The 17227-nt window shown below is 39.5% G+C and overlaps 1 protein-coding gene across 4 annotated transcripts in view; it reads right to left on the bottom strand.

The window, feature by feature from the left end:
• Myo1b (myosin IB) overlaps nucleotides 1-17227 on the bottom strand; it is a 179262-nt gene that overhangs the window by 68937 nt on the left and 93098 nt on the right. For all 4 annotated transcript variants that reach the window (XM_047543729.1, XM_047543731.1, XM_047543732.1 and 1 more), the window contains exons 5-7: nucleotides 9462-9566; nucleotides 5497-5543; nucleotides 568-631 (exon numbers count right to left, since the gene is read on the bottom strand). In XM_047543729.1, coding sequence (XP_047399685.1) covers nucleotides 568-631; nucleotides 5497-5543; nucleotides 9462-9566 — 216 coding nt within the window. The remainder of the gene's footprint in view (nucleotides 1-567; nucleotides 632-5496; nucleotides 5544-9461; nucleotides 9567-17227) is intronic.

Raw genomic sequence — 17227 nt, 5'->3', positions numbered from 1 at the left:
CCAGCGGCTCAGGAGGCTGAGGTAGAAGGATCACAAGTTCAAAGCCTACCTTTGCAACTTAGCAAGGCCCTAAGCAACTTAGTAAGACCCTAAAAATAAAAAATATAAAAGGGCTGGGGATGGGGTTAAGAATCCCTGGGTTCAATCCCTGGTACCAAAAATAAAAAATAAATAACCCATAGATCTTTTTCATACAGGATTGGCTTGAAGACTTACAGAATATAAAAAACAGCTAGACAAAAACTTATTTCTTTAACAGACTTCTAAAAAGATTTTCAAAGACTATTAAGTGATCTTTAAAAAGACAAATTATATTATGAAGCCATGTGAAATGCAAAAGCTAAAAGTCTAAATATAAGAAAAGGAAATATATCCTTACACCCATCTCTTAAAAAGGTCAGGTATCTAAAATATTCTATTTTACTGAACTTCTTTCTGTTGTTTTGCTTTTTTGTGGTGCTGGGGATTGAACCCAGGGCCTTGTGCATGCAAGCCAAGCACTCTACCAACTGAGCTATATCCCCAGCCCCCTGAACTTCTTTACAAAGATTCAAGTAAAATACTCACAGTTACTTATCACTCCTCCCAGTGGATCACCTTTAAAGTCAAATTCAATATCCATATATTTGCCCTGACAAAGAAAAGAAAGACTCGGTGATTTTTCAAGTCCAACTCAAAATAATCAGTCAATATACTTTTAGAGAACAGCAAACTAAGTCCTTATTTTTATGCACTTCTTTAAATGTAATTAAGAAAGTCAGTTTATCTGTCCATGATGTAAAACAATATGCTTCCATAAATAATTCATACTAAATACCCATTAGCTCAAAGCTAATCTATTCTGGTACTAATTTAAGAATAGATCTTCTTAGCCATTGTGTGACTTTTCCATTTCAGATATGTGCTTCAAACTCCTTGAGTACATGTACTCAATTTAAGCATAAAATCAGGGAAAATAAAGTAGTCCTTACATAGGCACTGATTGGGAAGATAAATTTCTTTTAAAGGCAAAAAAAGTTTAAATCATGGCTATAAACTCCAAGACACTGGACAGTGGATAATAAAACCTTCCATTTTTGTAACTATTCAAACCAAATACACAATTATGTGGTGTGACTAGCTCAGAATCAAAGACTAATAATCATTATTACTTTTTTTTTTGGCTTTCAACCTAGATTATATAGCAATATATAACCCAGGTTCATATTACACTCCACAGATGGTATCATGAGACACACATGGAGTTTAATACTGTGATTTTTTAAAGAACTGGCCTATAATTGCCTAAAGAGTAACAGGAACAAAAGGATAACCCTGACAGCTGTTTCTTGTTTAGAAAAGGATGTGTTGATCTAGTAAGTCAAATCCTGGTTTTTGTTTCAAGTTCTACCTTAGTAATAGATAGGAAGAATTATTTATAAACCAGTCTAAGTATTATTTTAACTCTTTCTGATTTTCAGAACAATGGGGAGGGAGAAGAAACATGACCACATGGAACTCAGTCAACAATGCACTTTGTGACTTTCACCAGCTGAGGCATGCTCCTTTTTCTTCCCTTTAAAAGTCTTCACTTATGCATTAAGCAAATGTCTACTGAGCACTTCCTCACTGCCAAAGTAGGAATACAGGAAAGCAAAGCATAGTCCCTGTTCTTAAGGAGCATACACCCTGGAGGGGACTGAGACAGGGAAACAGGTCATTCTGGTGTAGGATACACCCTACTATGGGCCATGCTGCTATGCATGGAAGGACAAATTAAGAGCAGGAGTTGCTCCCAACTGAAATGCAAAGACTCAGGAGAAGTTACACAGGCAAGGAGTAGAATAAGGAAGGTTTGGAATCTGCTGGGATAGTGAGTGGGGAATCAAGGGTGAAGAGAAAAGCTGGAGCAGACTGTGAAATTGAGATGTCCTCCTGAGAGCAAGTCACATCATTGAAAGATCTTAAGGAGGCCATGATCAGATCTGCCAGTTTATAAGAATACTGGGCTAGTGTGGTATGAACTAGAAAGGAGCAAGACTAGCTAAATCTGCAATGGTAACGGGGGAAATGCTGGAGGCTTCAAGCAGGAGCAGCAAAAGAGAAAAGGAGTTGAGAGCTACACAGAGAATCATAATGACAGGCCTGAGTTGAAGAAGGAAATGAGTGAGGGTATAAAAAGTCCAGGGATGTGGCCTGGGCAACTGAGTGGATACTGAGGTCCTCTACAATGGTGGGGACACAGCAGTTACTAAGGAGGAGGTTAGAGGTTGACCCTGCAGGAGGGAACAGAGGGTGGTCCTTGGGCACAGGTGGAGGGATTAGTGTTACATACGTTTGTGCAGGTGAGCACAGGATGCAGGATTAATTCAGTTGGTGGGTCTGAATGATAGTGGTGATGATGACCAGGATCATGCTTTTTTAAAGAAGGTATGCTACTGTAGAAAGAATGGAAAAGGAAGTAGACATGGAGAAAGACCTAGACAGCAGCAAGAATTCCACTGGTGGTGGAATGGCCCTCTTCTTGTGCAGGCCACATCCTGATTACCTGCTTGGTTCTGATCATTGTTGCTAGTCTACTAGCAATCACCAGCAGCTTCCAATCACCTGCAATTAAAGTGTGACTCTAAGACTGACACTCCAAGCCATTCACTGAACCCTTGATCCATCTTTCCAGCTCTGTGTTCTGACCCTCTGGTCCAGCAGCCAGGAACTCTGGTACAATGCAGGTCCCTATGGTCCCTCTCTTCAGGCTTCCTCAGGCTGGAAGAGCAGCTCCCCCTGTTCTCCATTCGACTGTGACACATTAAGTCTTTCGGGCCTTTCAGGACTGTCCCCTGCCCCAGATTCCTCCACTTCTTTCTTCTGGAGGTCTGTATATCCTCACCTCTACCCTTCATGGGGAACTTACTCTTTGATGTGCTGTCTCATAATTATTTTTAGACACATTTATTTTCTAGTCTATAAGCTTCTTAAAAATTGGTGCATAAGATCAGGGTACTTGTTCCCATGGCCCCTATCAGTGCTGTGGTGACATCAATGAGGTAAGTGACACAGTGACGCCAGAGATGAAAAAATGCCTTCAGAAATAAAAACAAGCTGAAGTCATAAAGTCTATGAATTCACAGAAGTGACATTTGATGTAAGACAACCACCAGACACATGAGGGCCAAGGGACGGAGCACAGCATGCAGAAGGAAGCACAGCTGCAAAAGTCTGAGGTTAGGAGGTGCCTGGTGTGTCTGAGGTCACACAGGCCCATGTGGCTAAGACAGAGTGATAAAGGGCAAGGAGTAGAGCTGAGGTCCCAGCAGGACAGGCCTCGCTCATGCAGGGACCCAGGAGGCCCCAGAAGCAGCACATGCTATATTCTAGGAGTAAGGGGGCACCATGGAGGCCCTTCAGCAAGGCAGCAGGGAACTTCAGTCTGTGAAGATGACTGCAGGCTGCAAGGTGAAGTACAGGGAGGCCGATGATTTGTTAAAACTGTTTTTAAACAAATGAATAATTTTTTTAAAATGTCACGGTGTGAGAGTTTGCATAATGAAATTTCCCCGACACTGGCAATTCTCTCCAGTGTTCCCGGTGTGGAGCTCAGCACTTGGCACATGGTAGATGCTCAAAGCACTGCCGCTCCCAGGAAGCCAGAGTCAAGCAAGAAAAAGGATTTTGGAAATACATTTTTCAAAAACGGTGAGTCTCTTTCTTAAATGAAGTCTGATATGTCAAACTAGATCTGCTGGGATGGGAAGGGGAACACCATGAGGCCCCTCCCTGGGTACGCTGGTCTCCAATGTCAGCTATGATGAGCATGTATTAACTGTAATACAGCAGACTCCTGATTTCTCAGAAAAGAGATCAAGGAATTCATTCTAGGTTAACCAAACACAGTTGAAGGAACTGCGAGTTCCCTGGAGGACAAGTACATGATACATAAACCACTATTAGGTTCAGCAGTAACTTTAACTACTGTAGCGTTCTACTACAAAAATTATATCATATATTTGGGCATATTACTAGTCCAGTCACAGACCACAAAGCAGAGAAATTACTAAAAACTGGGCATGAAATGACTTAGCCTATAATCAAGCATTAATCTCACATCCTAATACCCGTGTTATAATAGGATTTCTCTGAAGCTACTTAATAAGCTAAATCTCCTGCCAAGCCTTTCGCTAGATTTCAAATATTACTAAACAGTAATGACCTTTTAAGCAATTGGTTTTATGCATTTGTACTGCCTAAACACTAAATATATTTGTAAATATTTAAAAGTGTATGTGCACATAATTTGAAATCAAATACAATTTCTAGCACATAAAGAAGCTTGATCATTGAAATTGCTTCTATCTGCCCATACTTCACTTCTAATTCTATTTATGCAATGAGATTAGCCATGTTTCCACAATAGGAGAAGGTATGGCTCAAATCAGTTATAACAACTTAACTGACTAATCTGATGGAAAAAATTCACAGGAATTTTGGAATTAGGAACTTATTTAGCCTCCCACTTTCTAAACTATCAAAACTGCCTCAGCTGAGGTCATTCTCTTCCTGAAGCACTCAATAACCCTGATAAGAAAAAAGCCAAAAGGGATCTCCAAAGAAGGGGGGAAAAGATCAGGAAGAGTCTCTGGTAGGGAGGCATAAAAGATCATCAAAAATGGTCCCCAGTGGCACAAGTAATGTATATGAGAAAACAGCTCAGAAAGCAAATGATCTTTGTCATAAAAATGTATAAACTTGGTTAAACCACAGAAAACAAGAGCCATTTTGAAATACCACCATCACGTGTACCCCAACCCCCAGCTTTCTCCAGGCAGTGTTGGTGTCTCTGTGAAGACCGGGGGCATGGAGGTGCCTGGCACAGCTGGAGGACCCAAATGACCTATGTGTGTGTGGGGGGGTGCGTGTGCTGGAGCATGACAGGAGCCAGGCTGGAAAGGTGGCATGGACCAGGTGTCTATTAGTGGAAATAGCATCTCCTAGCTCAACCAAGCTCAAGACGTCAATCAGATTTAGATCCCCCTGCCAACCCACATGCCCTTGTATTTCTCATTAGTCTTAAACTGATTCTACCTCTATAAAGATCTAAAATATATACTATCTTTTCTGGGCCCACTAATTAAGGGAAAATGGTGACAGACTATATACAAACTTGAGACTCAGTTTTTTTTCTTACATAATTTCTGATTCTTAATTATGATTAATAATAATACCAAAATTCAGATAAGTAAAAAGTTTTTCTAAATAGTTTCATTTATATTACTCATGGAATTTTATAGTAGAAGGTGACAAGAAAATATGATAAAAACAGCTTAACACTCCAAGAAGAATTAAAAAAGAAAATCTCAAAAAGCAAACACTGTCCTTACAGACCTTTTGGTGTCTCAATAGGAATGGTGCTCTTCTTATTTAAAAAATGTGTGTATTAAGAAACATTAAACATCTCCTGGTTGTTTAAACATACATGAGCTAAATATTAGTGTTAACACTTAAGCTTATACAAATACTTACAAATCTAGAGGAGTTGTCATTCCTTACAGTTTTGGCATTTCCAAAAGCTAGTAAGAACAAAACAGATGCATGGTTAAAGTTGACAGAAAAAAATAATTTCAAGTAGAAGATACAGCATATATAACTGCTGGCAAATACAACTTGTACCAATGACATTTCTGTACAAACTTTCCATAAAAATATACTTAACTGAAGTTTTAATAAGTTCCTAAAGTTTTCATGTCCTATTGTAAATTCATAGAAAAATAGCATATTATTCCTGTGATTCATAGAATTTTTGTAAGCATTACCACAAACTTAATCTTGCCTAATTCAACACCTTTTAACTCTTTTCAAATAGGAGTCAAGTGAGTAGCCAGCAAGCAATATTGTTGGGTTATTTCAGAAATTACTTTATAATATCAAAGGTTTGATGGAACTGGATGAGGTTTCCAGATCAGAGAAGAAAACATGTGACATCTCAATTAATTTAAAAATAAAACTACTTATTTAAATGTGATTAATCATTTAACTCCAAAATGCAGAAAAAGTAATACCAAGATTTGGAAATGACAGTCATTTCCAATGGCCAAAAAATGCTGCATAGCTACGTTAGTTTATGTCCATCATACCTAAGTAAAACTTGTCAAAATAAAGAAAACCAAACTAATCTACAATGCAAAATACAAGCCTGTTCCATTCTTAGTTGCTGTGAGGAGACAAATCTCCCATGGGTCTCTCTTTTAAATGAGGGCCCACAAGACCCACGTGGTTGACCCTTACCAGGCAGAATGCCTCTGTTTCACCAAGCCTGGGCACAAGACAGGGGCAAATTAATCTAGGAAAATGGTCACAGAGAAAGAAACAGTATAAATTTAAGACATTATCAGGAGAGGGAACCCCCATTTGAAGCTTTGAAAGCCCAGTAGTGCATCTCAAACTTCAATTTGCAACCCAGTTGCCTAAAGATCTTGTTGAAGTGTAAATTGGTTCAGGAGGCACAGGAGGAAAAGAGACTGCATTTCTACCAAGTCTCCCACCACCCAGGCCATTGCTGGAATCCAGAGGTAGCTAGCAAGGAAGAGTGCATGATGAAACGGCCAACAGAAATGATCTCTGGAACAAAGTCTGGACATCAAATATCTGGAGGCCTCCATAACTGATTCAAGAGAAGCAGGGAGAAAATTGAAGCAATCATCGCTCAAATGAGCCCAGAGGCTAAACACTGGTCCTTGTTTTGAATTAGTCACCTATGAATGAGTGAGGGAGCATACTTAAGAAGGTACTCTGGATATTTGCAGCTAACCCCCTGTGCTCTATTTCACACTAGGTGGTTGTTTTGGTTTTTTATTAAAATAATTAATATAGTTGGCTTGAGATCAGTTAAGACAAAATCTGCAAAATCAACACAGGAGAAGTTCTTTGTTTTAAGGGATCTGGCTAGACTGAGGATGGCTCAGTTAGTCCTGACACCAAATTCTTTCTCAACAGAAAGAAACCGAGATGCTGTGTTGAGCAAGGAAACCTGTGCCCTGGAAATACTAAAAAGAGGGAATTTTCTGGGGAGGTTCTCATGTTTATCCCTTGTCCACACCAGCCAAGGGCTTTCACACGTGTGATCTCGATAATAGCAAATGTCGACCAAGTTATCATGAAAAACTCAACATTCTCGTGCTTTATTGGCTAAGCCTTTGTGGTGGGTGCCAAGTTAACTAAATTAAAAGCCCCAAAGTCCAGCTCAAGATGCTGACACATAAAGGACAATTTATTGCAGCTTGAAGGTCAGGGGCAAGTGAAGGAATTGCTTAAAAAAAAAAAAAAAACCTTGATTTAGGGCACCCTTAGCAAGCCACAAGCCGTCTTTTCATCAAACAATTCTGAGTTGCACATTACTAAACACAATCCTAACACTGAAGTCCTTTATTGTGAGCCACAGAATCCAAAACAAGTATTCCATTATAAAACACTGCAGACACATTCCTTGTTTGTTTTTTTTAAGTTCATTGTTCTAAATGTTCATTTACAGTAGCAGCTCCAGTTCAAAAGTAAAGCATTCCCATAAAAGATAATACATGCCCACAGTGGACATTTCTTCCACTTCCCGCACTGCAGCCTAGTCTGAAATACCACTGAATAAAGAGCCAGATTCTAATCACAGATGCAAGCTGTAGCATTCCACAGCAATGCTCCTTTAGATCACAGCATTCTTAAAAATAAGCATATACAGAATAATAGCATATGAAGAGCACATTAACTTAAAAAGAGAATAAACAAAAGTTCAAATATTAGAATAACAAATGAAAAGACATCACTTTCTATAGCTTCTTTCTTGGTTAAGGTATAAAGGGGAGGAGAGGTCAAAAACAACAGAATAGATGATTTGGTCTCTGCTTCTCTCTTATCCTACCATCCAGGGATACAGATGCAAGGTGTCCTCTTACAATAAAATGGAGAATATGAAGCAGAGAAGTGTGTCTCAGAGTCAAAGGGAATGCTCAGGGGTTCAGGAACATCTCCAAAAGGGGAGGAGGACCTGAGCCTGAGTATAAAGACACAGGGCAGGGCTGCCTTCCACACTAGCAGGGGCACCCACCTAGCCCAGAGCAGTTTGCTACAATCTGTGTTAAATCTTGTCCTTCCTGACTTGGACAAAGAACTAAACTACTTCTCTAGCCCAGAGATTTAATGTGGTGTGGTTTAACTCCCCAGGGGACATCTGGCAGTGTCTAGAGACATTCTTTATCCTAACAACCAGAGGCAGGAGTACAACTGGTACCTAGTGAGCAGAGGCCAGAGATGCTCAGGACAGGTCCTCCTGCAATGAACAGGACAGCCCCTCACAGCAAAGATGCATCCAGTCCAATAGTGCTAAGGTTGGTAACCCCGCTGCATGACAATAAAGACATGCTTATCATATGAAGTGAATTTAATGGCATCCCATCAACAGGGAAAGGCTTTGATTTACTGTTTGTAAGGATGGTTTACACTGATGGCACATGCCATCCTTTAGGGAATTAATGGAACTTGTCCCTGGCTTCATTTTCTGATGGTGTCTTAAGGACTAATGTTTGTATCCCCTATGTCCCAAATCTTATGTTAAAGTGCTAACCCTCATGTGATGATATTGGGGAGTAAGGTTTAATGAGGTCATGGGAGTGGGGACTCCCATGATGGATCAGTGCCCTTTATAAAAAAGAGATACCTATTGTTTATATTGTTGCATGTACCAACATGTAACAACAAATAAATCCTACCATTATCTGCAACTATAATGCACCAATTAAAAAAAAAAAAAAAAACTGGGGGAAAATAGAGATACCACAGAGCTCACTCTTGCTCTCTCTCCCAATGTACACAAGGAAAATCACATGTGCACACAGCAATGTGACAGCCCGTACATGCCAAAAGAAGTCACCTCAGGATGAAACCAACCTTCCCAGCCCCTTGTTCTTGCATTTCCAGACTCCAAAAATGTAAGAAAATAAATTTCTGTTGTTTAAAGCATCCAGTCTATGGTACTAGGTTATGGCAACCTGAGCTAATACAGGGAGTCAACCCTAAAAATCTGTGAGCTCTACAGTCAAGTATAGGCTTTTTATGGTCCTGAAAAAAACTGGTCTTTAAGTGTTTCTCTGGTAGAGTTCATGTTTCCCTGACAACAAAAATAACCAGGCCTGGGTGTTCTCTTGAATGAAAAAAGAGTGTTACACCACCGACTGCAAATATCAGTTGATTATTTTTAAGCAAAATTTAAGTCATTCAAATAAAGATCAAAAGGGGAAAAATGATTAGAGTGTGAGTGTTCCTTTTCCACAAGTTGGAGACACGTGTTCCTGGGATGCTTGCTTGCTCAACAAGTTTTGGCCTGAATATCTTTCCTCCTTTTCCATCCCAGAGCACCTCCCAGCATGCCAGATACCTGAAGTGCCCTCAAACTGAGTCTACTTTCAAGTTACACTGACCTAAATGCACACAGAAAATCCTACCTTCCAGGACTGGGTTGGATTGTAAAAGTTGCTCTTTGACTTGATTAACTTCTGCTCCTTTTCCACAAACAGCTGCCACATAGGACATGACAAGCTTGCTGGCCTCTGTGGATAAAAACAAGCCATATTAATTATAAGCAGAAACCTTAAAACCTCTTTGGGGCCATGAAATTTGAGGGAGAAGACTCACTAATGGTGTTTTCAAATGCTTTATTCCTAGGATTAAATAATGCTTTGGAAAGCTTTTTCAGTGTTGCTTTCTATTCAATGACATGCCACTGATTCAGATATAACAGAACTCAGTACTTGAAGGTTACTGCTCAGCTATTAGAAAGATCGCTTGGTACCATGGCCAATAAAATCTCAGGAGAATTATATTCTTAAAGCAATCAAGTACACACACAATTATTGTATTTTTTACAGATGACTCAAGCCAAAAATAACTTGGTAAACTCAGCATCTTTACCAAATGTATTTTTAGACTTTAACAGAATCGATCTTCCTCAAAATATTTTCTAAATCGAATTGGTTTGCTCACAATGAAAACCAATGGATTATTCTTCAAGTCAATTAAAAAACTAAGCAGTTAATGTGGGAACTCGCTCCATCTCTCAAGGACATGGTCATTTTCATAGGCTTCAGCAGGATCCCTGAAAGGTAAACTGGTAAAAGCAGCAGGTCACATGGGACAGATAAAAAATTCTTAGCTCAAACTGATAAGGTGGAAAAAAAAATTTGTTTTGATGGTTCTAGCCCTCCTCTGTCCTCTCCCAGCATCTGCCTCCTAAAATCTGACCCTTTTAACAACTGAATTCCAAGGAAGGTTAATGGATATTCAAAGATAAAGAAGCCCAAAGTCAAATGAATTTGAGCCCACAGTGAGAGGCAGTGAAACCAACGTCCTTATCAACGGGCTTCTGGGAGCTTTTGGTATGTGCATGTGCGTGAGGAACTCTGAAAGGGATCTGAATGCTTACTGTCCACCAGTTATTTTCCATGGAATTTGTCTCCTTTTGAGCTGTCCAGTTCTGCCAGTCCATAATCATCACCTGGGAAATGCTCAACTCTCAAATGTTGGCAGAATAAAACACATGGCCTGGTCGGGGCTGTCAAGATAAGGAAACGAATCTCCCCCGATCTTGTTTTGTCCAAGTCTTTGTTCTAGTGCCCCTGTGCGTGGGCATGAGGTCTCCAGGTGTGAGTGTCTCGGCCTTGCGTCTAAAGGCAATCTCAACACTGCTGCTTCTTCACAGGGGCCTGCATGTGGGTTCCAGCTCCACCTCTCACCACTGAGGAATAGTAAATGAACAACTGGAATGCCACTCTGGGTGCATTGCTCAACATGTGCTTCAGGGCCTTTAAGCAACTTAAAAGATCAACAACCCACATGGAGCATCAGGAATTCATGCACAAGAATTGAGCTCTCAAGACCTAAGAAGACTATTTTTGGAGCTCCAGCAAGTATAGTAAAGGGGAAGTAAACACTCATGGAGCTCTGAGAAGTATGGTCGGAGGTTGGGTACCTCTTCAATGACGGCAGTTTACCTCCAATTTACTTTCTGGATAATGAAAATGGGTCCAAACATATTCCATGGTAGTCTGTGGTGGTGGACTGTTGCAATCCCTGCAGACTTTTTCTCTCTGCACTGCCTTTACTTCACAGGGCACTGCCCATGTGACACATCATGCATTGTTGATCTGACTTCCATCTTCCATTGTTCTCAGGGTTTTACTACATAAGAGCTGGCAAACTGTGTGTACCCAGTCCTGTTGCTCAGTTCAGGCTGACCTGGCCTCACCTACAGTCTATGTGCCATTACACTGCACTCAAGTCCTTGGGGCCCATTTCCTCCACCCATCTGGGCAAGGTCAAACTCTGCTTCTGGTCACATCAGGATACCTTCTTTCTAGGCCTGCTGCCTTTCCAGTTAAGGTGAAGCTGCATGCCCAGCAAGTTCCTGACATTCTGTGCTATCTGGTTCTCAGCTCTGCTTTCTCCTTTCTAGAAATCACATGTGCATTCCAACTCCAGGGTCTGGTCTCCAATTCACCTCAGGCTTGCTTTCTCATTCTGTGCTCCCTAGCGCCACCTACATTCTCACATACACTACGGATATTCTTTCTTGACAGAAATTTCTGGCCTGTATTTATATTCACTATAAAACTAGAAGACTAGAAAACATGTATAGGCAAAATAAACAGTGGCAAATATACATACACACACACACACGCTTTAAATACATTAGGTTCTGGTTCAGGATGGACTGAGAGAAAAACTGCCTTATGGAAAGGAGTAGGGGAAAGCAAGAAAAAAAAACATTTGGTGATTACTAAAATTAATTTGGTTTCTCAGAGACCTTCTAATGAGCTGAACAAATTAGGATCAAGTTCTCTTAAGGGTCAAATCTGTTTGAAAATGTCACTGGGAGAAGATCTCTTGGATTGAATTGGAATTGGGCTTATATCTCCCCACTGTTAAAACTGTTTATAAGACAATAATACCTACTAATTTAAATTAAAACTTGAAGTTACTTTTATTATTAATTAATTCTATTTAAGCAATTTGAATATTTTTAAATATAATTCAGAGGCATAGTTCAATGACATGTTTTAATGGCATGTATCCAAGTTGATTAAAAAATTTCTAAGTTCAGATTCCTAACTATCTACAGGAATTATATTACTAGGCTTGTTTTAATAATTTTTGGAGGCTCAGATTAAGAGAAAATTTTCCCCCAAAAGAAGTTGGAAAGAAGAGACAACTTCTAGAAGAGATAACTCTAATATTTTTTCCTAACATAATGCTTGATCTTTAACTTAGCAGTTCATGAGATAGTTACTACTTTAGAAAACTAAGTAAGGATGAGCTAACTTCAAGGTCCAAAGTTGAGAGGGCTGTTTCCACAATATTTCACCATGTTGGAAACAGGAAATAATGGCTGTTCTCACAGGCTTACCATTTCATTTCTTTTAGCTCTTCGATGCTAAAGTTCAAATAAATTTGAATCTGTATTCAAATATTTGTATGTTTATGCAAACTTTCATGTAATAACTTCTATAAATGAAAAATACATCTCTGTAGAGAATCAAGAATTAAATATCATCCTCCATATTTCCAAGTCCAGTTTTTGACTCATGTTGACTTAATACTGGCATTTAAAATTGGCAAAATATAAAAGTATTACATAGAAACAAGTCCTGGTTCATGGTTTTCTCTAACAGATACTTTACATAGGCACATGTATGTGCACAAACATATTTGAATGTCACCTGAATGTTCAAATTTGTTAGTAGTTGAACACACAAAATGTGAAGTATTAGGTCAAAATCTCTTGACCAGAAAATGGTAGAACATTTAGGATTTAACAGTTACTCTGCACTAACAAATGACCTGTAACAAAATACTTCTGAGAGTATCTAGATCAGAAATAATTTTGACAAAAAATGGAAAGTGGTTATTTACAGATGCCAATCTATAATTCTGGGAATTCTGTAAGAGTAAGAATAACTAATGTAAATCTGTATTCTTAGCTCTTTGCATTGTGTTTCAAATGATAAATATGTTATTATGTAAGTATCAAAATCGCAATTATACAAATTCATAATTCTTTTAAAGAAAGACATTTACAATCATGTGGATAAAAGACTGGGAATCTCATTTCCAAGACATTAAAACCTATGCATGTTAATTAAGCAGGCTCCACGTAGATTCAATCACTGTAGGTATGGGCGTGGTAATTCGTATAAATAAGCAAGTCTTGAGTGTCTTTTTTTTAAGCAGGGCTTCTAATAAATTTATTCAGGAGTTATAGGTATCTATGGATATATTCATAGATAAATGTAATGTCATGTATGTTACATGTAGTTCACACAGATGTTATATATGTCATACAGCTTACAGAAAGAGTTACACATTTATATACACATACACAGACATATTTATCTACTTCTCTACCTTTCTATCACCTTGGTTAGACACCAGGTTTTTTCAGGGACTGAACTTACATAAATCCAGTGATTCAGAGACCTAAAGAGTAAAGCTGCCTAAACCCACAGGACATGTTTGTGTACAATGAAGCAATCTCTTTGCCACTTAGCAGTCCTGAGTCTGCAGGGCTGCAACATAACCCAGCTGCAGCATATCCAAATTCATCAGATAAGCAGCCATAAACTGTTCCAAACAGAGATCAAAAATCATGGGTCGTGCAGTAAGAAATGCAGCCTTCCCTACAAGGGGAGTCCTGGTTGGTGACATTTTCATTGAAATAAAACCATATAGCACCCACTTCTGAAAGAGGGCCACAAAAACTGTGATAAATTCTTATAAAATATGGATCAAGAGGGACCTTTTTCACATGGGGAACACACAAAACAATAGCTCAATCCACTTGGCCTTGAGTTTGATTAGCCACTCTGCTTCAAGGTGGACAGAGTCAATGGCATGGGATGCCCAGGGATATTGAGGCTACAGCAGGTCAGCGGTATCTGCCACTAATGTAAGACTTTCGTGGATATAAAGAAGGACGGGGTCATTTGGGGTTTAGAACCAAAGGTCTTAATGAGCAAGGCAGGCTGCATAACTCTTCTAGCAGACAGCAGATGAGTTCCTAGAAACTGATGTAACTGTAAAGTTAGAAACCAAATAATTTATAATGTTTTCTTCTTTCAGGATCATCTTCTCAGGCACCAAGATTTATTCTGATGTCCCTGGAAAAATGTAGCTCTGATGGTTCCCTCATGTTCTACCTCCCTGCCCCACCAATGCCTGAATGGCTCTCCACAAACTATCTGTATTCACAGTAGTGAATTTTGAGCTTACTGCCTAGAAATACTTGGGCACTTTTATGAGGCATGATGAATTTTTTATTTAGCACAGCAGTGATGAATTAAATAGCACCCCAAAGGACTCAAAAGAGTTCACGCCTCTCCCTAAGTGCCCATGTTATATAACCCTGCGGCTTAAGAATGTCTCTAATGTTTAAGACCAATAACATCACCATCTGCCAGGGGTGGGGGTGACCTACTTAAATTAATTACTTCTTATAAAATAAGCCCTCTGATACTACATGGTGATTCTATATAAACTATTAAGTGCAGATTCTAAATGAAGAGAGATACTCTATGTAAGGTACATAGCACATTCCAGGCCCTCAGTAAATATCTGTTCTCTTCGCGCTTCATTTACTAACACAAAACTTTAATAACCACACATTCTCAAAACTAAAATTGTTAAACTGGTAAATAAGGTGATGTGACATTTCAAAAAGTCTCTAGCATCCCTCTTCCTGCAGCGCTGACTTGAGACCCCCCTCTCCAAATTCCTCCTCTTCCATGCAATCTGTATGTTATCATCCATCATTTCATTTTCCTGCAAGTAATCTTCATGATGCAATGACTTCTGACAACACACAAACCCTTTACTCAACTTTAAAGTCCAGTGACTAAAATTTAAAATCATAGTCAAATCTGAAACAATTTTCTTTTCTTTTTTTTTTTTTTTTTCGGTGCTGGGGATCGAACCCAGGGCCTTGTGCTTGCAAGGCAAACACTCTACCAACTGAGCCATCTCCCCAGCCCTGAAGCAATTTTCTACCACTGGTTTTGAAAAGAAAGTAGGACAAGAAGTCAGCAAGCCTTGGGTGTCTCTTTGGAGACTGAGTGGTAGTAGAGGCTGTTGAGGTCTGTAAGTGGAAAAGCTCCTGGATTAGCAGCACCAGAGTGTAGTGGGGTGGGTTCATAAAAGCAGCAGCTCTCAGGAGCAACATCCCCTCACAGTACTAGATTTAGTGAGAATGGATAGCTGAGGCATCCAAGACTAGAGCTCATCATGAGATTCAGGAAGCACAACAGCTCAAACACAAGACAAATGCTGTGAATGACTCTAGGCAATGTTACCTAAGGGATAGTCCAAGGGCCAGCACTGCTCAAAGATGGCTAGTCTGTGGACTGTCACTAATCTACATGTGAAAGCAGGCTTTTAAAAATTGTTGTAGCAATTTGACAGTTTGTTTTGTCTGCTAAAACTGAAGTAAAATATTAGTGCTTATATATTCTACCTGCTCTTGTTATTTCATTTTGCGAGCATTGGCCAGCCAGCAATAGACGAGGGTGTGGCCCTACTCAGGAGGTCTGTGGGGCCCTCCACCTGCTCCTGCCAGGAGCAGTACCTATCTTTTGTGCTGCATATGGAACAACAGCCCTCGAAGCAGCTGTCCACTTATGCTAGAGGGTAAAGGGATCCCAGGAAGGGCTAAATCCAGGGGAGCTGATGTGGGGGAAAGGATTCCAAGGGGTGATCAGGGTACAGAAACAACAGGACAAGTTATTAAGCAGAAAAATAATAAAAGAGAAACCTACACAAAAGGATGACAAATTCCATGCCACTGAGTTCTACCAGAAAAATGAGGTATTTTACTTTTTGAGTTGTTTTTCTCCCCGATCAGATAGCATGACCTCCAACCCTCTGAAACAGCACCAGCCACCTCCGTTCAGTTTTTTAATAAGAAAGTTTACACGAGCCCACCAGGAAAGAGATTCTGGCTCTAGAAGCAAGTGTATAGTTAACTCTGAAGAAGGAGGACGTCATACCCTGTCAGGGCTAATTAGTGATGTGCTGCCTGCCTGGAACATATGTTCCAGACGACATGAAGAATTGGCCAGGACCAATCAAACCAGTGACCACAACCCACTTCTAATGACTCACTTAGGAACAAATTGATATCATTAGAATGCCCCCCCCCAAAAAAAAAAGAAAAAAAAAAATATATATGTATATATACAATTAGTCATGAAGAAAACTGAGTTAAACAACTAAAGAATTTAAGAGGCTTAGAAATACTTGCATCTCTTCCTCTAGAATAAAAAGGAAGCTATAAGAAGGGAACAAAAGGGCTTGCAGATAGTCAACAGGATGAGGGAGGGTGTGTGGTTACAGCACCATGACCAATGCCTCTGGTAAGGGACAGAATTTTACCTTACTTTGCCACCATTTTCTTTTCTTTAATTTTCAAAATTATAGCTAGGTATCACCAATTAATTTTTTTTTTTTTTTTTTTTTTTTTTTTGCTACTGAGGGTTGAACCCATGTGGTACTTTATCATTGAGCCACATTCCCCAGTGCTGTTTATTTTTACCGTGAGACAAGGTCTCACTAAGTTGTTTAGGGCCTAAGTTGCTGAGGCTGGTCTTGAACTTGTGATCCTCCCTTCTCCTGCCTTAGCCTCCCAAGTCACTGGGATTACAGGCATGTGCCACCACACCCAGCCCGATTAAACAATTCCTTTTTTTTTTTAAATCTGCCTGTGAGATCTATTTTTTTTTTATTTTAAAAAAAATTTTAAATATTTTTACTTGTAGATGGATACAATAGCTTTATTTTATTTATTTATTTTTATGTGGTGCTGAGGATCAAACCCAGTGCCTCACATATGCTAGGCAAGTGCTCTACCACTGAGTTACAACCCCAGTCCAATTAAACAATACTTAAAGTGTGACCCGAGTAGATCTCATTTTCATATTGGTCCAAAAGCAAGAAAATAAAACATAAACACATTCATGCTCTAAATAGTTTGTGTGGTCTGCCACCATTTCCCTTGGTCAACCTGGAGACAAACACACAGTTCTACTGCTTCTAAGAATTAAATTCATTTCACAGGAAGGAACTGGTCAGGGAAAGGGAAGGAGTAAAAGGATTCTCCCAAGATGCTTGTGTCCTGTTAAAGTTCCTATAAGTATAAAAGAGATCTGAACAGTCAATGACTGTTGTC

This window comes from Sciurus carolinensis, chromosome 3, assembly GCF_902686445.1.
Source record: "Sciurus carolinensis chromosome 3, mSciCar1.2, whole genome shotgun sequence".
Classification (NCBI taxonomy): domain Eukaryota; kingdom Metazoa; phylum Chordata; class Mammalia; order Rodentia; family Sciuridae; genus Sciurus; species Sciurus carolinensis.
This window is presented reverse-complemented; position numbering and strand designations above follow the sequence as displayed.